At 39.9% G+C, this 27,629-nt stretch overlaps 1 protein-coding gene across 4 annotated transcripts in view; it reads right to left on the bottom strand.

Annotated features, from left to right (window-relative positions):
• Nucleotides 1–201: 201 nt before the first annotated feature.
• The window catches only part of FYB1 (FYN binding protein 1), a 121,453-nt gene continuing 94,025 nt past the window's right edge, over nucleotides 202–27,629 (bottom strand). For all 4 annotated transcript variants that reach the window (XM_014581770.4, XM_075932510.2, XM_075932511.2 and 1 more), the window contains 7 exons: nucleotides 26,640–26,671; nucleotides 24,314–24,383; nucleotides 20,462–20,576; nucleotides 16,027–16,189; nucleotides 3,103–3,136; nucleotides 1,352–1,383; nucleotides 202–1,222 (listed from right to left, as the gene is read on the bottom strand). In XM_014581770.4, the coding sequence (XP_014437256.3) occupies nucleotides 1,200–1,222; nucleotides 1,352–1,383; nucleotides 3,103–3,136; nucleotides 16,027–16,189; nucleotides 20,462–20,576; nucleotides 24,314–24,383; nucleotides 26,640–26,671 (469 nt within the window). In that variant the 3' untranslated portion in view covers nucleotides 202–1,199. The remainder of the gene's footprint in view (nucleotides 1,223–1,351; nucleotides 1,384–3,102; nucleotides 3,137–16,026; nucleotides 16,190–20,461; nucleotides 20,577–24,313; nucleotides 24,384–26,639; nucleotides 26,672–27,629) is intronic.

Genomic DNA, 27,629 nt, shown 5'->3' with positions numbered 1-27,629 from the left:
GGCAAGACCAGAAAAGCTACAAATAACATTTCATTTTCTACATGTTTCTATGTTTGTCATTAATTATTCATACTTTTGTATTTTCAACAGATCCTGATACTAATAAGTACAAAGTAATATTAATTATTATGACATAAGTCATTTTACTTTAAAGACTTGCTTGCTTGTAAAAAAAAAAAAGCATAATCAATGAAGCTGGCACAGTTTTAGAAATAGGTTTTATTATAATTAAGTTGAGCTCCCTACATTAGGGTGACCTAGTGTAAGAAAGCAATATTTAAAAGAAAAATCTCAGCATCAGAATGTTGCAGTTTGAGTCAGTGTATATATATTAAACCCAGAGGCTATTTCCCACCAGATTATACATTTATAAGTCAATTTTAATTGCTTAGACTACAATAAAAATGTGACAAGTTCCCTTTTTAAACTAAACAGAGTAAAATCTTAGGAAAAAAAACTTCCTGAAAATCTGCTGAACAACAATGTGCTATAGTTAAGTAGAGCCTTCCATGACTAGTATCTCAGAGTGCTGTATATAAGTAATATAAAACTCCATAAATTATGTTTATTCTTGTATATTATTATGTATTCAAAATGAACATACAAACATTTAATGATAATTTTAGAACATTACAGGTTATTACTGTCACAGTACAAAACTTTAGCAGTAGAGGCACATGGCTTTGTGTATCACTTTAACCCTTACTATTACAATTGGAAAGTTGGGTCAAGGATATATTGTTTTCTCTGGCTCCCACTTGTATTTTCTCTTTTCATAGGTAGTTACCTTTTTTTTACATGATGCTGTCCTCCACAAAGTGGGCAGTTAATGGCACCAGGGTCTGCTGGCTCCCTATATCCTTAGTAGCTGTGAACTGACATCTCTGGTGATGTTACCCAATGAATTGTTTTTACAGGGACTAGTGGACTATTTGATGAAAAATTTAATTCTGTTTCAGATTACCCAAATTTTAGTTGTGTTGATTGATACACGACAAAGAGGAAATGCCATTCAAAGCAATAAATCCAAAAGATCTGAAGTTCTACATAGGCTAACCAAAACTTTGCACATGTAGAAGAGTAATCACTGATGAGAGCTGTAACTTGTGACTAATCAGCTTTACTGATGTTTTATGTCAATTGAAACTCCAGGGAAGATACTCCTCCCAATGATGCTCACACTTTAACATCATTCAAGATTAATCATTATCATAGATGCAACCTGAATGGGAAAGAAAATTCAAAAATATTAGGATTGTAAAATAATTCACTACTAGCATACTTTTAAAAAGGTATTTATTTCAGTTACATTACATGTAATAATTAAGATAGTTTGAAATGTGCAACCTACCATCAGCAATATCATCATAGATTTCTCCATCACTGTAAATGTAGAAAGAGAAAAATGTTTTATCTTAAAAAAAAAACCTCTTAAAATTGTCATTTGCAAGTAGATACAAACTCACGCAGCATGGTCTAGACACATATCAAGTAACTAAACACAACTAGTTAAAGAAACAAAAAGGAAAATTCTGAAATCAAGACAGCCAGAGAGGACAATGTGATCAAGCAAATTGAACGTAAAGAACAGACAACAGCAACATTTTTTGGAAAATGGCCTTTTTGAAAAATAATAATTTAAGAAAACATGATTTAAAAAACTGCTTTTACAAAATGGTATTTAAAATTAAACAATCATTAATATATATTTTGTAACAAATAAATGAAAACAGTAGCAGAGGGGATCATCACATCCTTAACCTTTCTCAAAAGATGCTCAGCAATATAATAATGGGACTGGAGAAAGCAAATACTAGACAACACATTTAGCTAATGCCCATCTACAAATAATACATACTCTCCAAAGGGTATATTTTCAAAACAAGTTATTTACATATGCACTTATTCATGTAACCAAATAGTCCCATTATCTTTAACGGAACAACTCACATATTTAAAGTTAACTGCCTTATAAGCGTTAGGAGTGAGGCCTAAATCTGTCATCTAATTAGGTGTTTAAGGACCTGATAGCAACACCACTGATGTCAATGGAAAGACTCTCATTGGCTTTAATGGGCTTTGGATCAGACCCTACATGCTGAAATCACTACAACTAGACTGAGTACATGTTGGACCTCGTTGGTTGGGCACCCTTGGGACCTAACTGGTACCAAACAAGGAGATGTGCCGGACCAGGGGAAATCCCTCCTCTCCTGACCCAGGCTGCCACTGGCTTAGGCTGCTAGCCTGCCCGTGCTGCTGCCCCTGCTCCCCGGGGCTCTCTAGATGCTGCCGGTCCCATTGCTACCGGGACCGGAGCACCATGGCCAGAGCCCCGCAGCTAGAACAGAGCTCCAGAGCCACCTGGCTCCATGGCTGGGACTTGAGCTGTGCAACCAGGGCTGGAATTCCTCAGGCTGGGACCAAACCTCCCTGGCCACCACTAGGGTTGGAGCTCCACAGCTGCCGCTGGAGCCAGAACACCCCGTTGTGCCCCACCTCACACACACATACACACAGGAGCTTCCAGCTGAGTTGTCGGTGCCCCCTATGGCACTCTGTCCCGCGGCCTGACCTCCCTGTTCCAGGGAATACCTGGGGTTGGTGCTGAGCCACGGATGTTGCCGGATCACAGAGCCCAGGAACAGGGAGGTACAACTTGTATTGAGAGTAGAAATACTAAGCCAAATTCTGCTTTGTGTCATATCTGTGCAGCTCCAATAAGATTACACAGGAGATAACTAGAGGAGAAATTGGTCTAATATATTTAAACGTATGAAATTGCCATAGTTTTAATTAAATTAATGTGCAATTAAATCATGGTTATCATACACAAATTATAGATTAAGGCATGTGTTTTGTGTGTAATTTTTCAATGGTTAGTCCTAAATTTCTTGATCAGTAATACAGGAGTAGTTCCACAGGTAATTTCAAACACAAAATATAAGTGACAACTGCTTAAGAAGGATAAGCTTCCTAAGTAATTTAGCAATAAATTCCTATAACAACATATTTTATGTTAATTTTTAGTTGTGCAATGAGTAGTTAACAGCAAAACTGAACATGTTATGACAAATTTCCAGAAGATTATTTTGTACTTACTTCTCCACTAAATTGCTTCTTAGGACATATCCATCTGTAAAATTAAATATATATTTAATTTCAATTTACATTTACATTATATATCTTGTGTTCTCAGATAAAGCCATCTGGGATACAGAAGGCATTTTTAATAATATCCATCGTACACTAGAGAGGAAGATGTGGTAGTCATGGAGAGTTTACACACATCATAAATTAATCATTTTAAATTCATTTCAGTATAATTAATAATTATTTTTATGAGGAGGAAGAGTAATTAAATCATGGTAGCACCAAGAGGTTCCAATCAGAAATCAAGAATCCATTGTACTATACACATGAACTGTGTTTTTTTCATGTCAATATAATGAATTTCTACTGCTCAGATTCCCAGTGTCATGGGGAATAGAAGGGAAATCAAGATATACAGGATCAGATAGATTTTATTTTTAAAATGTTTATTTCTTGGTTACTTTGCAGATGTATGAATCAATGTCAGATTTCACAAGTTTTAACAGAAGTTACAAAATGTGTCTTGAAACCAAATAGCATTTTCTTATATGTTTAAAAAAAGACTTAATACTAGTCTCAGAGCTTAATCCACAGAGCATAGACTCATAGACTCATAAACTTTAAGGTCAAAAGGGACCATTATGATCATCTAGTCTGACCCCCTGCACAGTGCAGGCCACATAATCTCACCCACCCCTCCTAGAATAATCCTCTCACCTATATCTCAGATATTGAAGCCTTCAAATACTTTGAAGACCCCAAGATGCAGAGAATCCTCTAGCTGTGATCTATACCCCATGCTACAGAGGAAAGCGAAAAACCTCCAGGGCCTCTGCCAATCTACCCTGGAGGAAAATTCCTTCCCGACCCCAAATATGGCGATCAGCTAAACCCTGAGCATGTGGGCAAGACTCATCAGCCAGACACCCAGAAAGTTCTCTATAGTAACTCCTATCAACCCTCCATTGACCTATTTCCCACTGATAATGAATGGTCAATTAGTTACCAAGATCATGTTATCTCATCAAACCATCCCCTTCATAAACCCATCTAGTTTACTCTTGAAACCAGATAGATCTTTTGCCCCCACTACTTCCCTTGGAAGGCCGTTCCAGAACTTCACTCCTCTAATGGTTAGAAACCTTAGTCTAATCTCAAGTCTAAACTTCCTACTAGCCAGCTTATATCCATTTGTTCTTGTGTCCACATTGGTATTAAATTTAAATAATTCCTCTCCCTCCCTGGTATTTATCCCTCTAATATATTTAAAAAGTGCAATCATGTCCCCCCTCAGCCTTCTTTTGGTTAAAGTAAACAAGCCAAGCTCCTTGAGTCTCCTTTCATAAGACAGGTTTTCCATTCCTCGGATCATCCTAGTGGCCCTTCTTTGTACCTGTTCCAGTTTGAATTCATCCTTCTTAAACATGGCAGACCAGAACTGCACACAGTATTCCAAATGGGGTCTCACCAATGCCTTGTATAATGGCACTAACACCTCCTTATCCCTACTGGAAATACCTCGCCTAATACATCCCAAGATCATATTAGCCTTTTTCACGGCCATGTCACAATGGCAGCTCATAGTCATTCTATAATCAACCAGGACTCCGAGGTCCTTCTCCTCCTCCGTTACTTCCAACTGATGTGTCCCCAGCTTATAACTAAAATTCTTGTTATTAATCCCTAAATGCATAACCTTATACTTCTCACTATTAAATTTCATCCTATTGCTATCACTCCAATTTACAAGATCATCCAGATCTTCCATGACACAGGGTATGTCTACACAGCAAAGTTATTTCAGAATATCAGCCATTCCATTATTTCAAAATAATTTCAAAATCACTGATGGCTTATTCCGAAATCTGAAAACTTCATTCTGAGAAGAATAACGCCTATTCTGAAATAACTATTTTGAAATAAGGCATGTGTAGCTACTCCACTGATGATATTTCAAAATAGCTGCTCGCCAGGGCCATTCTAAATTATTCCTTCCCAGTGATCCTGGGGCTCTCAATCAAGATAGTACATCTACATTAGGGAAGCCTCGGACTAATTTTGAGGCTTCCCTTCAGTGTACACGTGCTATATCAAAATTATTCCTGAATAGCTTATTTCAAAATTGATGTGCAGTGTAGACTTAGCCCCAGTCTCATCAGAAGGTATATTTAGAATCTGTGTGACTCCTGTATTCCCACTCTCAAGAGTAGCCTCATTAAAATAATGTAATCGTAACAGCTGCTTACCTAACAAGAGATATCTCTATAATAGAGTGTGATTAGTGCAATAACCTGAATTTAGTCCCAATATTCATTAATTTTATAGGACTGTTAACTGATTAAAAATTAATCATGGTTAATCATGCTGTTAATAATAGAATGTCATTTATTTACACATTTTTGGGTATTTTCTATATATTGATTTCAGTTACAGCACAGAGTACAAAGTATACGGTGCTCCCTTCATATTTATTTTTATTACATATATTTGCACTGTAAGAAACTAAAGAAATAATCAGGAAGTTTAACTTTTACATATAGAATTATGTAAAAATATGCCCTGCATTTAAAAATAAAATGTAAAACTTTAGAGCCTACAGGTCTACTGGGTCCTACTTCTTGTTCAGCCAATCACTCAAATAAACAAGTTTGTTTACATTTGCAGGAGACAATGCTGCCCTTTTCTTTTTTAACAGTATCACCTGAATGCAAGAGCAGGCATTTGCATGGCACAATCGTAGCTGTTGTTGCAATATATCAACATGCCAGATGAACTAAAGATTCATATGTCCCTTCATGCTTCATCTATCATTCCAGAGGACGTGTGTCCATGCTGATGATGGGCTCTGCTCAATAAAGATCCAAAACAAGGAGGATCAATGCATGTTCATTTTCATCATCTGAGTCAGATACCATCAGAACAGGGCAGATATTAATTTTTGGTGATTTGGGGTCTGTAGTTTCCATATTGAAGTATTTCTCTTTTAAGACTTTTGAAATTATGCACCACATGTCCCTCTCAGATTGTAAAGGCATTTCAGATTCTTATGAGTGCTGTAGCTATCATTGGAAATCTCACATTGGTACCTTTTTTATTTTTGTCAAATTTGCAGCAAAAATGTTTTTAAAGATGTGCTGGGTCGTCATCTAAGACTGCTTACTATAACATGAAATATATGGCAGAATGCAGATAAAATAGCACAAAAGACATAAAATTCTCCCCCAAAGAGTTGTCACAAATTTAATTCAAGTGTTTTTTAACAAACATCAGCAGCATCAAAACATGTCCTTTGGAATGGTGGCCAAATCATTAAAGAGCATATAAAGGTTTAACATATATGCCAGATGAATACCTTGAAACATTGGCTATAAAACTGCCATGTGAATGCTTGTTCTCACTTTCAGGAGGCATTGTAAATAAGAAACAAGCAGTAGTATCTCTTTTCCATGTAAATGAACTTGTTTGTCTTAGAGATTGGCGGAACAAGAAGTAGGATTGAGTGTAGGCACTAAACATTTACAATGTTTATGGTTTTGAATGTGGTTATGTTACAAAAAAATCTACAGTTGTAAGTTGCACTTTCACAATAAAGAAATGAACTGAAAAATATTTCATAATTTTTACAATGCAAATATTTGTAATAAAAGCAATATAAAGTAGTCACTGTACACTTTGTATTCTGTTTTGTAATTAAATATATTTGAAAATATAGCAAAACATCCAAAACTATTTAATATATTTCAATTGGCATTCTATTGTTTAACACTGTGATTAAAACTGTGATTAATCACAATTAATTTTTTAATTACATAAGTTAGCTGTGATTAAATCAACAGCCCTAATTTTTTATTTTCAAAGTATTGTTAAGACAAATTGGTTTATATAAAAGAAGAGAGAGATGTTGAATAATAACAGAGATTACCATGACTGCTATAGTGAATCAGAAAATAAAAATGGCACTTTAAAAAATTAAGTTGTCAGGCCTAAGTAACAGAAACGTAGCTTGTTCCTGGGGCAGGTATATCCTCGGATTTGTGTGGAAAAGTTAAATATTGGGTGACTATAATTGTTTGACCTTTATTAATAGACAAAATTAGTAAAACATATATTAAAATATAAGAATACTAGGAGATTTACCAGATATAGCTTAGGTCCTTAACTCAATTTTTGGGGAAAATAAAAGGAAAATGTACATGTTTTATTGAAAAGATTTTTTTTTCAAAAATACAGTTATTATTATGAAGTTAGCTTTAGTCATTTTTTTAAAAAGCGAATTCCATCAAGAGTATTTTTTTCTTCTTCCCTATAAACTCCTTTTGTTCGCTATATTTAAAATAAAGGGTTATAATCCATTTGGTTTTCAATAACATGGTCTTCTAGTTTTCAAACTGTAAGTATTGATTTAGCTGTGACAAAACAGAGCAAAACTTCACATTTCTCCTTTTTGTCTCTTTTTCTATAAGGTTTATTGAGAAACAATCCTATATTAGGTTCATCTTATTTTTCTGGCTTGTCTTGGTTCAGCCTCTTTCAACATTTGCTCAGTTATGTCAGTTTTGAGGACTGTTCTTGATTTGGTGATTCTGTCTCTGATTGATTTTATGAGAAGCAATCACATTCCAGGCACATCCCATTTTCCTGGCACAACCAAATCTTTACACTGATTAAAGTTATGATAAGAGGAAGCTGTATACCATTTAATTCTTGCTCAAACAGATAAATAGACAAACTTTTAAAAATATATATACAAAATTGAGAAGAACTTTTCATTAATGAATAAAAGTAACATTTTCTTTTATTACTGCTGGATCAAGAGACAACTATACACTGGGTATTTTTCCTTTTAAAAATATTTTGGTGACTTTGGTAAAATAACTGATGGTCTAGTTCTTATATAATGCCAATTCCTATTAAGGATTTAAAATCCCATTTAATTGGTTAACCACTTAAACATATTATTTAAGCAGTTAACTGATTTAAAAAGGGGACAGGTTGAGTGACCAGCCCTTTCACCGCAGGAGAAATTTTCTTGCCTCTATTTTGTACGACTAATCTCTATTCTGAGTAAGCAGTAGTCACTCTACCCTAGAATGGAAGCTGCAGATCACAAATATGGTCAATACAAAAATCAGCTAAGTAGGTTAATGTTGGACCATACCCAGTTCATGTAAAATAAAATGAGTTATGGCCATGAAGTAAATGGCTATAACAGGGGTGGGGAACCCTTTTTGGGTTAGGGCCTCTGACCCACAGAAAAATCAGTGGGGTGGGGGCAGCAGGGGCTGGAGTATCAGTGTGGGCTCCCCAATGCTAGGGTGGGGAGCCCTGAGCCCTGGGGGCTGGATCCAAGCAAGCTAGGGACCCCATCTGGTCCCTGGCCTAACGTTCCCCATCCCTGGCCTATAGCATGAGCAGTGAGGTCAGATGAGGTAATCATGGCTCTGAAGTAGAAACAACATGAGTGAGTATGTGCAGAATAAGATAATGTATGGCAATGAGCATATGCAGTTTGAAGTCCAGGTAATCTGTGTTGTAAGTATGCTCAAAAGGGGTTAAAAATAACAGTAAAAATACTCTGATAAAACAGTATATAATGCAGGAAGTTAAGATACTTGAGAGAGAAAGATCGGAGAACAAGCAGAGAGGTCAGTCTGGAGCTGGTGAGAAGAGCTGCTGTAAAGGAGCAAGAAGAAAGATTTAAGGGCTTACTAAGCAAACGGAAAAGTTGCTAAGAGGATCAAAGAGTTCCAGAGAGAGGAAGACAGAGTTTTGAATCCTCAGAGGAACACTGGTGAGGAAAGCCACTTCAGCAGCAAGTATCAGCAACATTGGTAACAATTCAGCAGAATCACTAGAAAATAAACTTGTTATTTTTAACTACAGGTTAGCTTAAGTATGGTATAATTAGTATGAGTGCACATGTGACTGAATGGTTAATTGTAATTTTCTTTTATATTGTTGTCTTTTATATTGTATCTTAGAATCATTTAATCTGTGCTATTGTAGTTTAAATGTTCTTTAACTTGCAATAAGAGATTTGTTTCTTGTTTAGGATTTTAGATGTATTACTTATATTAATAAAAAGATGTTTTGTTTTAGAAAACATACAAATTGTGTCAATCACTTTAGCGGAAGGTGACTTCAGTGTCCTTCAAGTTTTTTTCCTTAGCTACCCTGAAGCTCCTTACCTCAGGTTCAGAACATTAAGCAGGCAATAGGTAGGTTATTTTTGAGACACCCAAAAGCTTAAATTTTAGGGTAACTCTAGGGATAGATATTGATACCATTTGAGAGTTGCTGGCAGAAGAAATAATCTATAACTAGATTTATCTATATGTAGATCAATAATAGTACATGTAGAGAAGGTTTAAGTTTGTACTAATTTAAAGGTACCTTTTTAGGGAGATTGTATTTTAGGAACCCATTACTCAAACTCAGATTTGAAGCACTAACTCTACCTTTTACCACCATGAATGCAATCCAAGGCCTTTTCTTCATTCTGCAGAAGATCAACGCTGCCACAATCAATCTTCTAGAGTTCAATTTAGTTAGTCTAGTTAAGACTCGTTAAATTGAACTTAGAGGGGGTATGTCTACACTAGCTCAGTAGTTTGAGCTAGGTAGGCAAATGAGGGCAACCGGAGTTGCAAATGAAGCCCGGGATTTAAATATCCTGGGCTTCATTTGCATATTCCCAGGCGCCGCCATTTTTAAATCCCCCTTAGTCCGAAATCCATGCCCGCGGCTAAACACAGCACGGAGTAGGTAGTTTGAATTGGGATCTCTAATTCGAACTATCGGTACACCTCAATGGTAGTTTGAATTAGAGATTCTAATTCGAACTACCTACTCTGTGCCGCGTGTAGCTGTGGGCACAGAGTTCGGACTAAGGGGGATTAAAAAATGGCGGTGCCTGGGAAGATGCAAATGAAGCCCGGGATATTTAAATCCCGGGCTTCATTTGCAACTCCGGTTGCCCTCATTTGCCTACCATGCTCGAACTACCGAGCTAGTGTAAACATATCCAGGGTGCAGCCACCAACATCTGGTACTCCTGCTCTTGCAAAGAGAAAGGGAAACTGATGGGAGAGTACCTTAAGCCAAATTTCCGGGTCTAGTATAGATCTGGCCCAAGTAAGCAAGAGGATTTTAGAGCACTTAGAATAGTGATTCTTTAAATATAAGTGTCTCAAATTTAACTATAGCAGTGCTACCATTTTGCTATAGTGAAGAAATTTTGTCAATGCAAAAATCAAACCTCAGAAAACCATATGCATTTACAGATATTGCTAGAACCCTGTGTGGAAAATTTGTATCAGCATTCACATCTATATTCACAAAAATGAACAGTGGATATCCGCATCCACATTCATGGATGCAGATACCTGCGTAAATAAAGTGGACATCCGCACATTTGTAGGGCACTACATACAAAATCTGTATCCATATCTGCATACCCAAACTTTTATCTCAATCAGAGACATCGGTCATCCAGTGACAGGTAAGGCTCCAACCCACCTAATGTATTTGTGTGGCCAACAAGCCATTTTCAAATATTGTAGAATTACAGCTTCTATTAAAAAAATAAGTTTGAAGCTTTCATTGTTGTAAAGAAAACCTTGCAAATGTCAACCAAGTGTAGCTGACATGGTAATGTCTATCTGAGTCTGTGGACAACCCGGAAAAAAATTCTGAGTGGTTCATATGCATCAAGTTGCATTCTACCCATGGGGTTTTGTTTTTTGCAAACTATTCATTGACATCAGTGGGATGCCCTACAGTGGAATGACGGAAAAATGTAGTCTTACATTTATATCCTAATTAAATTTGAATTTAACCCATTCGGCTGAACAAGTTTGACGCTGCTGTTAGACATTCTCACCTTCCCCTTTATTTTTCAATTACAACTCAAACAGCAAAGGCAACAGTTCAAGACTTAATCTTACTGCTCTCCTCGGGCCTTTGAAACCAGAGTTCCTGTAATTCATTTCATGTTAGCATGCTTCCCTCTTAAATTAGGGAAAATATCACCAATTACCATAATTTCCAAGGGAAAATGAACTTCTCTCTAGCATATACTGTACCACTTTGCTTGCCTGTCTCAAATTTCTGCAATGTAATTTTTTCTAGGAGCAGGCTTTATGAACAAATTATTGATTTGCTGTGTCACAACAATAATACATAAATTATCTGACATTTTTAGAGAGAATGTATATCTTTTAAGGTGAAAATTCCTTAAAAGATCATCTAAAGTAATTATCTGGGTGCTGTTCAGATATATGACATCTGCTTGAGCCTCAGTTTCTTACTGTTAATGGTTAAAGGAATGCAATCACATTTAAAAATAATCTTCTTTCAATAATGATGTTCAAAGTGAACATCTACAGCTTAGTGACACAGTGTTAAAGTAATTATCAATTGACAGCTTCTCTATAAAGAAGTTAGCAATCAAATTATCGTCTCTTTTATTTAATATGGGTTCCTAAAGCTTCTGAAGTAAACTTAGACTAGGAATGCTTTGAAAAAAAGCACATGAAATCGTGTCATTAATGAGACTCATTTTCCTGCACTGTTAATTTTTGATTAAAGTTATATTAGAGAAAATACGTTTTAATCTTGCCCAATATATTAAGAATCATGAAGAACGGTCATTCAAATAATCTTTACCCAGGGCTGCCAATAGCAATTCTGGGCTCCAAGTCAGAACAGTCAATAGGCCCTCATCACACACAAGCTGCACCTTCGCAGACACGGTGCGCCTGCTCTGGCTGGTGCCCAGTGAGCTGCCAGTTATACTGCTGGTCACAATCTTCCAGCACAGCCAAGGCTTCTATGTGCCTACCCAGGAGGGCTGGCAACTGTCTAACCATACAAACCGAAAGACTCTTGCCTGGCCAGCACCACCTTTTCCTTGAAGCCATGCCCCTGTGCCACACATTGTCTGACCCTGTCCCCTGCTCACTCCATCCTCTCTCCCTCTATTGCTCATTCTCCCCACCCTCAGTCACTCTCCCCACAGGCTGGGACAGGAGGTTGGGACGCAGGAAGAGGTGTGGGGTCAGGCTCTCAGAGAATTAGGGTGCAGGAGGGGTTCATGTTGCGGGCTTTGGGCTGGGGCAGAGGATTGGGATGCAGGGGTGGATCAGTGGTCAGGTTCTGGGAGGGAGTTTGGATTCAGGCTCTGGGCTGGGAGAGGGGCTTGAGGTGTGAGAGGGGCTGTGAGCTCTGAGATGGGGCAGGAGGGCTGAGTGCAGGACAGGGTGTGTGCTTTAGGCTGGGGCAGTTAGCTTTAGGTTGGGAAAGGAGGGATGAGGGTCAGTCTCTGGCAGGGGATTTGGGTGTGGGATGGGGTGCATGTTCTGAGAGAGGGTACAGGTTCTGTGGCCGTGATCAGAGCGTGGGGGGGGGGGGCTCAGGCTCTGGGAGGGAGTTTGTATGGGGTGTGGGCTCTAGGCTGGGGCAGGGTGTTGAGGTGTGGGAGGAGTCAGGAGGTTGGTACACATTGGCTCCTTCAGTTGGTAATGTGCGTCTCCACCAGGAAGGCTTCCAATGGCTGACGTGGGGTATTGGAATCTGGAATACGGCAGCCTCGAGCCTGACAGCATAAGGCTGTCAGAACTGAGGCGGGATGGATGGCTTCAGCTGTCAGTCAATCTAGCAATGCAGTGTCTACATGGACGTTGTTTCTCCCTAACTACACTGACATAAGCCTCATGCCTCTCATGGAGGTGAAGTTATTATGCTTGTATAGTGTGCAGGGAGCGGCTCGAGGAGAGCTGCCGGCAACTGGCGCCCCTAAGTGGAATGCACGATTGGTGCCCCTGCCTCCATAGCCCTCAATGGCGTGATGTCATCATTGGGTGCTGCGTTAAACACGGCGCCCTAGACAACTGCCGAGGTTGCCTACATCCGTGGGCTGCCCCTGATAGTGTGTCACTAACTTCAACAGAAGCAGAATTGTACTCTAGACACTGACATAATTAGGTTGATGGAAGCTGCCTTATGTTAACTTAATTCTGTAGCATAGTCCAAGCCTAAAATTTTGCAGAACTCGCCCAACAATCTGCTGATATCTCTGGGAGAACTTTGAGAAACATTCCATTGATAAACCATTCTGCCAGTGTCATTTCTGCTTTTTAATCTTAATTTCTTTATTAGGCACAGTTGCAAGGGAGCAGGATTGCTATTTCTCAAATGGTTCATTAGCTCCTGCACCTTTTCCCCCATCTGAAGTCACACAATGCAAAGTACCCAGTTGTAGCCACACAACCCATAGTACTCAATAATGTTTGTGTTACTATTGGTGGAGGATGGAACCCTGAGGTTTTCTGCAGATCTAGGGTTTTCTGTAAATCTCTGGCCTCTGAATCTGTTCAACCTGCTCTAGCCTCTACTGCATTACTTTCTTTAGAGGAAAATCTGGCTCAAAAGCCATGCATCAAAACATGCTGGATTTTAAAATTACTTTATTCCTTTTTGTGTATTTTACATGATATGTGAATGTAGGAGCCTGTGGATGAAACTCGAATTAAGCTACACAACATAAGCTATATCAATTGTGTAGCTTAAGATGAAATAGCTTAATTCAGCTTTGGGCGCTGTCCACACAGCAGGAAGTTGAAGGAAGAAAATGCTTCCTTTTACTTCCCTTACTCTTCATAAAATGAGGGTTACAGGAGTCAGAGTAAGAAGTCCTCCAGCTTGCCATTATTTCGAAATAACAGCTTGCAATGTAGACACGCTCTTTGTTATTTTGGAATAATGTCAGTTATTCTGATGTAATGCTGCTGTGTAGAGAAAGACAAAGGAGGTATAAATTACATTTACAAACACTTTAATGTCCCTTTAGGCTGCCAAATTTGAAATGAAGTCTACTGAAGTGAATGGAAAGTCTGCCACGGACTTTGAATCTGGCCCAGAAAGCAGTGTTAATGAGAACTGAATCTGTGGAGTACCTCTAATAGCTTCAATGTGGTTATTCTTTATAACAAATAATAGAGAGAAGAATCTATTCCTATATTCGTCACTCCTTGTGCATCATGATGAGACATGTCTAGAATTTAATCAGTGTTTGTTTATGTGGATTCTATACAAATATGTAGTTACAGCAATATTTTGCAAGTTAAAAATGAAAATGGGAGAAATTGGTTATATTTCAATTTAATTTTATAAACTCTTTTTTTCCTCCTTATAAGTGTATATGTTTCATAATATTTAGCTGGGGTGAATTCACCAACATGGAAACTATAAAAATCAAGTCGAATTTTCAAATGTCTAGAAAATTTTGCAGAATGTTAAAATCTGCATTTGAAATTCACAAACGAACCCCATGTAGTATATCAGAAAAAGTGATTTGGATCATAATATGTGCTACTTTATATCCACTGCAAGTCCACTGAAGTCAATGAAATTGACACAGATTTCGGACTGCCCTATCCACTGCCTTAAAGAAGAATTATAGTTTAAAAGGCACAAAACAATTCCCACTTCAGTAAATGACAAAAGTGCAATAGACTTCAATGCACTAGGATCAGGCCATGCAGCCGCTAATTAATGTGGAAGCTGACAAAAATTTGTTCAAAGATTTTCTGTCAAGGTGTTTTTATTTGTTTGTTTTCACTTCTTTGTGCACAGCAGAGTAGCAGCTTCTGACATTATCCAAATGATCAAAGGGCTTTGAAAAAATCCATAGGGAAAACTGACACTACAAACTATTTTCAGTTTTGTTGTAGATAAGTTACTTAGAAAAACCCTACAGTGAAAGTCACCCATTGGGGAAGGTCCCAGGCCAGGAGCCTGTCTTCACTTCGGAAAACCCACATGTAGCCATGCAGGAGAACCCTCCATACTCTTTGTATGTCCCTAGGAGAAGCCTCTACTCCCAACTAGGACAGCCTGGTATGTGGGGAACAGAGAGAACATTCCAGAAGAGAGATCCATTCTTGAGTAGATCAAGTGACCAGTACACTCCTCATAGGAGATATGAGAAGGTAAAAGCCACTGTTTTAGTCCATAGAATGGGCTGGGAAAGTGGAAGAGAAGGGCAGCTGGAAGAGCAGTGTTGTATCCCTAAAGCTTGTTCATCCATCTTTTTAATACACAACATGGATTGCTATTGATTTGGGAATTTTATAAAGCAGGGAAATTAAATACCTCTAGAGAACTCAAAGCCATCAGTACATGCTCCAAATTTACATAAAGAATGTACCAGCTTCTGCCAGACAGACCCTCGCAGGGAGCTCCAAGAAGCCACAACATTTAGGCAGGATGTCTGGCTGCAGCTTCTTTATGAACCCCTAACAACAGGCAGTACTGGCCAGGGAGGACATGTGATCAAGATCTGCTGAGTGGAAAGGTCCCCACCCCAGGTGTGTTTTCAGAGAGCCAAGTGTTGCAATCCCCCCACCCTGTAATAGAAATCCAGCATTAGGGCAAGTGGAGCAACCATCATTGGTCCTCCCATGGCTGAATCACAGGATGGCTGACAGTGGTGGTGCAGGGAGGGTGAATTTGGCCCCTACTGTTTCATTAAATTCTATCTGAAATGTTAGTAGTGCTCCATATGACAAATGGAGAGACCTGAGCCATAGACAAAACTTGTTAATCTTAGGAAATGGAAATTAATATTTAATTAAATAATAATGCTGCCTCTCTCTCCTCCAAGCTGTCTTGTCTATTTAGCTTCTAAGCTTTCTAGAACAAGGACAGTTTCTTATCATGCATTTGTGTAGGCATCACTGAAAGTAAGAACAAAATAGTTATAACAAATACTCTATATGCTGTTAGCCATAAAGCAAATAGAAAAAGGAACCATCAATCAATGCTTGAGCATAACAAGGCCCATGAGTGATGTTATGCAGTAAATTATTATTCTCTACTTGCCAGTTTGTTCAATAATATGTGACACATTGTACCATGTGTTATATAACTTACATTTTCCTTCCTCATTCCTACACAGGACCTTGGCATCATCTGTGATTTGCAGAATGTCAACTGACTCCCCTGGTTTCACTTGTAAGTCTTTTGCTCCCCATTTTTTAGATTGCAGATCCAGGATAATTGTAGTGGAATAAATAACTTTAATTTCACCTTCAAACTGCAAAAACAAAAAGAGAGATGCAAGATGCAAACATTGCAAAAGCTTTATAGTCTCTTATACATTATATTACAGTCTCCTAAAACTTTTGGTCTGATTTCAGAAACATAGGCAAGTAATATTGTGCACTGTTATGCTATCTCTGCCTCTTTATTCCATGCAGAACATAGGATCTGCCATCTTTGCTGATTTCCATCCAGCTGCAGTCTTAGCTTTTTTCAGCTCTGCTTCTGTTGTATGTTTCTATTTTATTCCTGGTCTCCCTCATTGCTTGTTGCCCTGGGCCTTTTCCAGTCCTATGTCTATCTTGTTATGTTATTTAGGTCTTTCCTCCACATATGTCCTAGCCTTTTTCATTTTTGTTCCGTAATTTCCTGTGCTATCAGTTTCTGTTTTGTCCTCCTCCAGAGTTCTTCATTTGTGTGTGTGTGTGTGCGCGCGCGCACGCGTGCAGGGGGGAAAGGGCTTACCAGCCATCTGATACTGAGGATTTGTCTAAGGCAGCTGTTTATGAAATCTTGGAATTTAGTACGGTATTAATAAGACTCCAAGTTTCAATGCCATATATTAATATTAATTTGACAATAGTGTTAAATATTTGAAATTTAATTTGGAGGGCAAAATGTATGTTTCTCCACAACAGCTTTAGCATTACAAAGGCATGTCTGTCTTTTGTATTCTGGCTTTAATGTCTTCATCTGTTCAACCTGTCACATGCACAATGCTGCCAAAGTACATGAAATATTGGATTACTTTTATGTCATTCCCTGAAATGATTATTGGTGTTTCTTCTTGCAGGTTATTTCTCATAGTATTAGTTTTCTTGGTGTTGATTTTTAATCCTATTAATTGTGCACAGGCTTGGAGATCATTTGATTTTGGCTTGCATGTTTGTATGTGTATGGAATAGCAAATTGCAAGCACCCAAGTGGGTAAAAATAGAGGATGAAACTGCACATTAGAGTGTTTGAACATCAATCCTTAGTGTAAATGAATGGTAAGCTGTATATTTAGAATCTAGTAAGAAATTTACACATTTTATACAAGATATATTTAGACAAAACTACCAAGGGAGAAAATTGGCCAAGTCAGTCCAAAAATCACAAATGGCAAACTCTTATTTACATAAGATGTATCTAATGAAATCACTTCTTTCCATATAAGTCTATTCCCTTCAAACAGTTATTTCTTTGAGTACTTGTACTGATTTCTAAACTGTTGTGGAGGAATTTAGTGTTGGTGAAGGCAGGGCCGGACTAAGGGGTGGGTGAGCCAGGCAGCTGCCTGGGGCACCAATCAATGGGGGCCCCTGATGGCAGCTGTAAGGGGTGCGCAATGTCCCTTATAGCTGCCATCCGGCGCCACGTGCCCGGCTCCCGCAGCGCCAGCCCCCATCCCATCCCTGCAGCGCTGGCCCCCACCCCATCCGCGCAGCGCCCTTCTCCCCACGGCCACAGGGCCCTGCACAGCCAGGCGCTGCGCGCCAGCAGCGGTGGCCAGGCTGGGCTGGGCTGGGCAGCGCATGCGCCATGCGCCTCGGGGGCGGGTCCGTGCTCCCAGGGGGATGGCGCTGTGCGCCCGGGCCCAGGGCACCAAAATGGCTCGGGCTGGCCCTGGGTGAAGGTTTCTGCACTGGCATAGATGGAGAGTGAAATTATCTTTCCATCAAACAAACAGGTGCAGTACAGGCAGTGGCAATGTAGACTTTCCCCAGAGTCCTTGGCCACTGTGTTGAAACTGTCTACAAAAGTGCCACTTGATGGTGGCAGCTTTTGTTTTTCTCAGAGCCAGTGCATCTGTGTCTCGGGGGAGTTTTGGAAACAGAGCCTATAGAGGCAAGGTATTTAAGGTCTCTTGCGGGCCCCCATCTTCTGCACTTGGAGTGCCAGTGTGGGAAATAGCCCTGACATAGGCCAATATGTCTAACTTCAGCACAAGGCCAATTGCTTGAAACTATTGTAAAGAACAGAACTATCACTTATGAACACAATATGTTGGGAAAGAGAGCAAACATGGTTTTTATAGCGAGAAATTAGGCATCATCAATTTATACAGTTCTTTGAGGGATCAACAAAGATGTAGACAAGAGCAATCCAATGGATACAGTGTTCTGGGATTTTCAGAAAGCCTTTGACAAGGTCTCTCACCAAAGGCTCTTATGCAAAATAAGCAGACTGGATGAGGCTATGTCTAGACTACATGCCTTTTTTGAAAGAGGCTTAAAAGATAGGAAACAAAGGGTAGAAATAAATTATGTTTTCACATTGATCAGAAATAAATAATGGGGTCTTCACAGGGACCAGTGCTGTTATCATATTCATAAATGATGTGGAAAAAGGAATAAATAATGTAGTGGCAATGTTTGCAGGTGTTAGAAAATTACTCAAGATAGTTAAGTCTAAAATTGGCTGTGAAGAGTTCTCACAAAAAGGGAGACTGGGTAACAAATTTGCAGAGGAAATTCTGTATTGATAAATGTACAGTAATGCACGTTGGAAACCATAACCCCAATTATACTATACAAAATGGTACATTACTAAATTAGCTGTTACCATGCAAGAAAGAGATCCTGCAGTCATTGTAGATAATTATCTGAAAATATTTCCTCCGGATACAGAGGCAGTCAAAAAGTTAACAGAGTGCTAGGGACCATTAGGAAAGGGATAGATAAAGTCAGAAAATATAATGCCTCTAAATCAATCCATGGTATGCCCACATCTTGAATATTGCATGTAGTCTAGGTTACCACATCTCAAAAAGATATATTAGAATTGGAAAAAGTACAGATAAGGGCGAGAAAAATGTTTCTGGATATGGAACAAATGGAGAGATTATAAAGACTGGGACTTCAGGTGAGAAAAGAGATGACTATAGGAGCATATGATAAATGTCTATAAAATCATGAATAGCGTGCAGAAAGTAATTAAAGAAGTCTTATTTATCTAGGGCTGGCAACTGATTTCACTGGAATAGGGGCAGCCAGCCCTCAGCATCACCCAGAACACGCCATTTTTGACCAATGTTATATCGTTATTGTGGAAGATAAGCAATCTTTATTGCTTTGCAGCATACTTGCATCATATAGTTTTTAAGATTGATTAAATACCTAAATCATATTTCAGTTGCTAATTGCAACCATTGTCTAATATTTTGTGTACCAAAAAAGTATTGTTTAATTAAAATGATACAATAAGTGATGAGTCTGTATGAAATTTACTATTATTCCTAATTCATGCTAACTGTGGTAGTGCAAGTTAGAAAGCAAAAGTCCTCACAATGTAAATTAATCTTACTGTACTTCTAAGGTATTGAACGTTGCTTAAGTTTGCCATTGATTTCAATGGCTGAAGAGTTACAACAGGGTTGAGCACTACTGAAAATTGCTGCCCTTATGCAGTTAGTCTCAATATAAACCATTCTATATCATGACACTAATCATTCTTTCAATACTGTCATTTGAAAGCGATAGAGTTGCCGCATGAACACACAAAAGTTATTTAGAATCTTTTGTTAATATAATGTCTACAGTTTAATTTAACTCCCCCAAAAAGAGGGTCAGATGGATGAAAGCCAAAGCCTGTAGCAGGTCAGCTCCTTGACTGACCGGGTGGCTTTAGAATCTTCTGAATTTTCACCTGGATTTGGACAAATCACTTACAATTTCTAGGGTGCTGAGCACCCATAACTTCTGATTAATTCAGGAAAACTGAGGAACTCAGCACTTCTGAACTTATCTCTCTGAGATAGCTCCATCATATGTAGAAGTGGGGATAGTAATATTTGTTACTTCAAAATGTGGTTGTGAGAATCAACAATCTAGCTTTGATCAGCACTCTGATGAGGTAAATTAGAACATTCACAGACTTTGTGTTTATGGGCAACTCAAAACTGCTTTGTTTTTGTTTTTAAATTTCATTATTAATTAAGTATTGACTTAACTGAGATAAGCCTTGTCCTTGAAAAACTTTGTTCATGCAGAATATACTTTACTTGCTGTAATAATTCTAATGAAATCAATGGGATTTGTTATGTAAAGATTTGCAAGATAAATATGTTTGAGGGAAAAATCAGTGCAGATGACTGGAATTTTTAAAGCTCTGTTTAAAATATTAAACGGGGTAAATATTTTTCCAAACATTAAAACTGCTCATGTGATCTCAAAAATAAGTATTTTGCCTTTCAGTGGCAGATGAAATCAATGGATAATTTACAAATTGGAGAATAAGTTATGCAAATATTTTCATTTTCAAATTGTATTCAGATAAGACTTACTTTAAACTTTTTTCTGAAATCTTTCTCCTCTTTTTCCATCTTTTTAAGTTTTCGTGAATCTTTCTCATCTGATTTGCCCCTTCCGAGGCCCAGAGATTTTATATTTAATGCAGATCTAAAACACCAGATTAGAGACAAAACACAATTAGCAACATAATAGAATGTGATAAGTTTTCAGACACTTCACTAATTGCCTTTAGACTTAATTTGTTTTTAGGGGATCATACCTGTTGTACTAATATGGATAATCATTACACACTAGGAGCTGCATTTTTCAAAAGTATAAGAAATAGGGATATTTTCTTTTCTATGATTAATAGGTGTGTGAGTTCTGGCTATTATTTATCTACTACTCACACAAAATAAGAAAACTTTTCAAAAGATACCTCTCACCCACGTACTATAGCCTGGATAAATGACACACCATTTTAGAACCCTATGCAGGATGTGATTTTCTGGGATACACATATGCTTGATGTGCAACAGTTTGAGTGATTTACACGAATATCCCATTGAGGAGCTTCCTGGATAGTCCTAGTTTATCACAAAGTAGCAGCCTAAAGTCTATGTGACCACACATTGTCTCCATAGGCGTGCGTACGGGGTGTGCCGGGTGTGCCCAGGCACACCCTAATGTTTCAAAGGGGGCGTGAGTGAAGGAGCGCTGCTTCGGCACTCTGGGGAACGGACACTGCACCAGGTTTGCCACGCATGCGCAGCCAAAATCAGCAGGTCTTAGGACCCCACGGAAAGAGGCGGCAGGGACGCAGCAACGTCACCCGGCTGCCTCATCAAGCGAGGTGGGAAGGCGGGGATGCTGTCCTGGGTAGGGGATCGGGTGCTGCCCCGGGCAGGGGATTGGGTGCAGCGCGGCTGTCCTGGGGTGGCCAGGGTCAGGGTCAGTGCGGCTGGCCTCGCGGGGTTGGGGGCAGCGCAGATGGCCCTGGGGGAGAGCCTCCCCCACCCAAGATCACCTCCCCTCCCTCACCCAAGATCAAGTGTGTCCAGTTTTTTGGGGGGAGGGTCTACCTGGCAACCCTACAAGTCGGACCCGGTGCAGGCACCAAGTGATGGGGACTGCCGGAACTCTGGGAACCAGAGACTGTGGGGTGAGGGTTTGTGGCCCAAAAGGGGGCTGAGAAACCTAAGAAAGACAGAGTAGGGGGAGCACCAGAAGGGTGACAGTCAGGGTGACCCTTGAACTCTGTTAGGGTATGTCTACACTACCACCTTAGTTTGAACTAGGGTGGTTAATGTAGGCAACCGAAGTTGCAAATGAAGTTGCAAATGATTTAAATATCCCGGGCTTAATTTGCATCTTCCCGGGCGCCGCCATTTTAAAATCCCAGGTAGTTTGGACTCCGTGCCCACGGCTACACCCGGCACGGAGTAGGTAGTTTGAATTAGGCTTTCTACCGAGGTGTACCGGTAGTTCGAATTAGAAAGCCTAATTCGAACTACCTACTCCGTGCCACATGTAGCCGTGGGCACGGAGTCCAAACTACCGGGGATTTAAAAATGGCGGCGCCCAGGAAGATGCAAATGAAGCCTGGGATATTTAAATCCCGGGCTTCATTTGCAACTTCGGTTGCCTACATTAACCACCCTAGGGTGGTAGTGTAGTCATACCCTTACAGACCAGTTGGCGGCTGCTGGAAGAGGAGGGAAAAATAGGGGATAAGGATCAGAGAGGAAGGGGCTTGTGCTGAGAAGAGGGGGGCAGGTCAGGAGAAGAAAAGGGAAGGCACCAAAGGACAGGGTGCAGGAGAGAGACAAATGCCAAGTGGAGACAATGAGGAAAAAGGCAGGAGGAGAGGTGTCAGTGAGAGGGGGGACAGGCTGATGCTAGGAGAGGAGAGGGGAAGGGCTTTGGGGGCTAGGGGACAGAAAGAGAGGGGCTGGGAGAAGGCTTGAAAGAAGGGGTGGGCATGAGGAAGGCAGGGATGGAGCAAGGCACATGTGAGGGCACAGAGGGGCATGAGGGGAATGGGGGCAGAGGGTGGTGAGGGGGTGGGCATCAGGGAAAAAGAAGGCAAAGGGGCAGGGGCAGTGAGGGAAGGGGGAGGGAACAGGAGGGTGCAGGGGTAAGGGAAGGTGCAGGTGCCAGCGGATTCCGGGCGTGAAGCAGAAGGGCAGACACCTGCAGAGGAGAGACCAGCACCAGAGGAGAGAGGCAGGGCAGGTGTGTAGAGGGAGGTGTTAGGAGAGGGGATGACGATGGGTAGCTCACATGACCAGAGTGGGGCTACTGGAGGAGTGGGCACAGGGGGGAGAGAAGGGCTGGTGGAGGGGGGCAGGTCTCAGGAAAGCTGAGGGCAGTGAGAAGGGCAGGAGTCAGGACAGCAGAGGTGGGTGAAGGGTTGGGGGGGGGGGGCAGCAGGCACCAGGGGAGCTGATGGAACAAGCAGAGGAGACAGAGCAGCAGAGGGGAAAGGTAGAGGTTCATAAGATATTTATTAATAACTTGGGTGCCACAGTGACACATCCAAACAAGCCACAAACTCAGTACTGGTGCACAACACAACATTTATTGTGCTCATGGGAGGATACTCTTAGAGTGAACACTTCACCCAGCCTCTCCACCCCCCGAATTAATGTCACACACATCGGGTTAATGCAATTGCAGGATAGTTGCATGAGGGGGATTTGGTGAGGGCCAAACTAATCCCTATTGGTAAGAGGATGGTGGGAAAAGTCTTTTGGGGGAAGGGGGTCACATGATACCTTTTATTTCTGGTCATGTGTTCATATTGTCCCAAAAGTGTTACCTCCAGAGGCGTGGCTAATGGGGGTCAAGGGGTGCAGCTAATGGGGGGAGGTCAAAGAGTACATTTTAAAACAATTCTTTGGGTGTACACCCTAATGAAATGTGCTCCACACGCCTATGATTGTCTCACTATTCCAGGGAATCTGCACCACACAAATATAAGGTCCACTTAGAGTGCCATTGTTATTTCCATATTTGTGATACTATCAAACTGTAACACAAAGTGATTCCATTTACCACCCTCTTCACATTTGGAAAGTTAAGATTTGACTCCACCTCCTCTCTTCTTGATCTGTCTAGGGCTGTAATCCATAGAACCTCCCCCACAGGTGGTGGTGCTTGTTGGTGGACTGGAAATATGATCCTGGAAATGGATAGGTCAGGTCCTTCCTTTGCATGGGGATGTTGTTAGTGTTCTGTGTCTTTGTCACCTCCAGACTGGATTATTGAATTGCTCCCTACTTGTGGCTACATTGAAGACTATGAAGACAAGTCTGCAAGGGCTGAATATGACAGCCTGTTTATTTAATTACTGGTCCTCTCAGCAAGCAGTGCACTACATCTGTGATCCAGGCCAGATGTATAATACATAATTATCTGTCCTGACTGCCATTTCATCTCCAGGTACAAAAGCAAGTGTTAATATAATGTATAAGTAAATGGCTTGGATCTTAGATGCATTAGTGATTGCCTTCACTGGAGCAGCTGAGACTAACCATAGCTCCCAAGTTAACAGTCCCTGGGTCTAAAAATGAATGGGGACTAAAGACAGGGCATTAATAGCAGGAAGTCCTTGACTCTGGAATTCATTTCTCCCCTTGGTCCACCAGAGCCAGAATTTGTTGAAATGCAGGGCATGTTTACTCCAGCAGCCTAATTCCATTATTGTTTTAACTACAAATGCAGCATTTGAACTTTTAACTTACAATTTTAACACCCAGGTAATGAAAACTACAGAACCTGGCAGCAGCAAACAAGATATACACGCTGAGTAATGTAACAATTTGCCATTAGCAAATACTTAGAAAATGTGTCACAGCATATACAATCTTTTCCCCACAAGTGTAGCTTTTATTTCCACTTACTCAATTTCTATTGGTGGAGGAGGGAAGTCAGATGATTCTACATCATCATAAACGTCATTGTCTCCTGCATCTGAAACAACAGAATTCAAAACAATGAAAGATTAGTATGCAGTCCTTGGGTACTGGATACAATCCCAAGCTGTAACAAAATGTATGTTCAAGAAGACAATAAATTACAGCATGAAGTGTATTCATATATTTTATAGTTAACTTTTCATTGTGGACTGTCTCTCCATTCAGCCAATCTTTTCAGAAGATTATTAATAATAAACAATGGGTATTCATTGCTATTTTAATCTTTTAAAGATTAAACAAGTTTTAGCACATGTTGGTTGATGCAATGGCCTTTAATCCTCAATTTAATTAGGTCATTTCCCACTATACTGCCTCAAAGTATGCCCTTGGGCTTGATTTTCATTCACACTAAGGCCACTTTACACCACTCTGGTAATATTGGGTATGAATCAAATTTATGTTATCTTTAAGACTACTTTATACTTTACACTACTAGAGCAGTGGAAAGAGACCATAGTATAAATAAGAATGAGTACTCAAAATTATTCTTTGAAGCTGGCCCTATATGTTTGCAGAAAGGTATTAGTTGTTGATCAACACTTCAAGTCAGTCAGTGCCTAAAAAAAGTGATTACAGGAAAAGTAGGTTTAAGTTTGGGTTCTAGGCAACAGTATTAAACATTTTAAGAATTTGCTTCATGTTCTATAGCTAGGTTGATATTTATCAGTTTTTCTTGCCTTAACAAAAGTTATTTAAAAAAAATAAAGTGCTATACATCACTACTGTATAATCAAATGGTTTTATAACCCTGCACTTAGGCTGTGTCTAGGCTGGCCAGTTTTTCTGGAAAATCAGCCGCTTTTCCGGAAAAACTTGCCAGCTGTCTACATTGGCCGCTTGAATTTCCGCAAAAGCACTGACTTCCTACTGTAAGAAATCGGTGCTTTTTGCGGAAATACTATGCTGCTCCCGTTCAGGCAAAAGTCCCTTTTGCGCAAAACTTTTGTGCAAAAGGGCCAGTGTAGACAGCTGAGATTTGTTTTGCACAAAAAAAGCCCCGATCGCAAAAATGGCAATCGGGGCTTTTTTGCACAAAAGCGTGTCTAAGATTGACCACGGACGCTTTTCTGCAAAAAGTGCTTTTGCGGAAAAGTGTCCGTGCCAATCTAGACGCTCTTTTCCGAAAATGCTTTTAACGGAAAACTTTTCCATTAAAAGCATTTCCGGAAAATCATGCCAATCTAGACGTAGCCTTAGTGTTTCTTTCTAACTACATCTGTTTATGCTCTATGATGAATGAACTAAGACATGCAGAAGAGAAAAAATGTTCCCTTTATCCTCTGAAGATGGGACAAGAAGCAGTGGGCTTAAATTGCAGCAAGGGCAGTTTAGATTGGACATTAGGGAAAAAATCAACTTCCCGTCACGATAGTTAAGCACTGGAATAAATTGCCTCGCAAAGTTGTTGAAACTCTGTCATTAGATATTTTTAAGAGCATGTTAGATAAATATCAGTCAGGGATGGCTAGATCATTGATGGGCAACATGCAGCCCATGGACCACACATGACCTATCAGGGTTATCTTCTGGCAGGCTGCGAAGACATTTTGTTTATGTTGAACATCCGCAGGCCTGGTTCTCCACAGCTCCCAATGGTCATCGTTCACCATTCCTGGCCAATAGGAGATATAGGAAGCAGTGGCCAGCATGTCCTGATGGACTGCTGTTTCCTGCAGCTTCCATTGGCTAAAACCTAGGAGCAGTGGGGAGCCATGCCTGTGGACATTTAATGTAAACAATCTCGCACCTCTCCAGTGGATAATCCCAATGGGTTGCATGCAGTCTGCAAGCCACAGGTTGCCCATCATTGTTCTAGATAATATTCAGACTTGGCTTGAGTGCAGGGGACTGGACCAGAAAATGTCTTGAGGTCCCTTTCAATTCTAAACTTCTAAGATTCATACGCAAAAGTCATGACACTTTATTAAAAGTACAATGCCTTTTATAGACACATCATTACATCTATAGGTCAGTTAAGGTATTTCAACATTTATTTTCTGGGTCCTGAGTAATGAATGGGAAACCCTGATTCTTTTTTTTTAAATAATTTATTTTCTTGTGACTAGCATAATTCAGAACAATTTATGCAAAAGAAAGCTGAAGTGTTGGTGTTAAATATATTATGCTGCAAGAATTAATATAAAAATAAAATAGTGAAAAATTACCTTGGATTATTGCAAAAGCAACAAGGAGTCCTGTAGCACCTTATAGACTAACAGATGTATTGGAGCATAATAGGGTTATTGCTTACCTTTCCCAAACTGCTTAACTGGAGGATTCATGCTGAAAAAAATACAATCTTCATTAAAAATTATAGTCAAGTGAACAGAATTTCTCCTAATTTAAATCACTGATAGCCAATTCACAAAACTGGTGCTGCACACTACCTACAGATATGTTTGTACTTCTCCACTAAGATTAGAAATGGTCACGGTAGCCTCACATGTTCAGAACTGGTATAATGCAGATGGTTGTAAAAATGCCAACAGTCATTCTACTGTGTTTTTCCCCATCACTGGTAACAGTAGAGGAGATGCACCAGTCCTATGGCAACTGTGAGACATAATCCTGAAAATGGAATTGTTAAAGCCAATGAGTGTAGATTTGGACCAGAGAAAGGAGTTCTGCTGTGATTTTTTGTTCAATGTTTCTCCATATTTCATAATATTCTTTTAGACAGAGATCATGTGATTTGTGGCCTCGTGTATTAGGAATCAGAAATTATGGAGAACTGCTTCTAAAAATTGGAAAGGTTTTTTGAATATGAGCATGATCTGGTAAGAAGAGGAAACTCTTTGTCCTTCTCCTGTTTTGCATGTTATTCATAGCTTGGTTCCATAGGGCCAGATTCACCATTATATAGTAGGATTGTGAAAGGTTAACCAGTTAACCCGTAAGCATTACCCTTAATGGGTGATGCATAGTAGTTCTAGTTAATTGGTGGGGCTGGAACAGTTTCCCTGCCTGCCAGGCAGGGGCTGCTCTGTCCAAGCTGGAGCAGCCCCTGCCTCTGGCAAGGCCCCCATTTCCCTATAATTGGTTAACTGGTTAAACGTTGTGTTTAACCAGTTAACCAATTAAATGGAATTTGACAACGCTATAATATGCCAGCTCCTTAGTGCCATGCCAGCGATGCAAATAAAAGTAACTTCTGCTGCGTTTATAACAAAGTTGTGTTACCAGGAAGGAACAAAGTAGCTGGGATGGTCAATGAATAAGGCCCTCTGTTTTTTCACAGCAA

Source organism: Pelodiscus sinensis, chromosome 6, assembly GCF_052426305.1.
Source record: "Pelodiscus sinensis isolate ZL-2025 chromosome 6, ASM5242630v1, whole genome shotgun sequence".
Lineage (NCBI taxonomy): Eukaryota > Metazoa > Chordata > Testudines > Trionychidae > Pelodiscus > Pelodiscus sinensis.
This window is presented reverse-complemented; position numbering and strand designations above follow the sequence as displayed.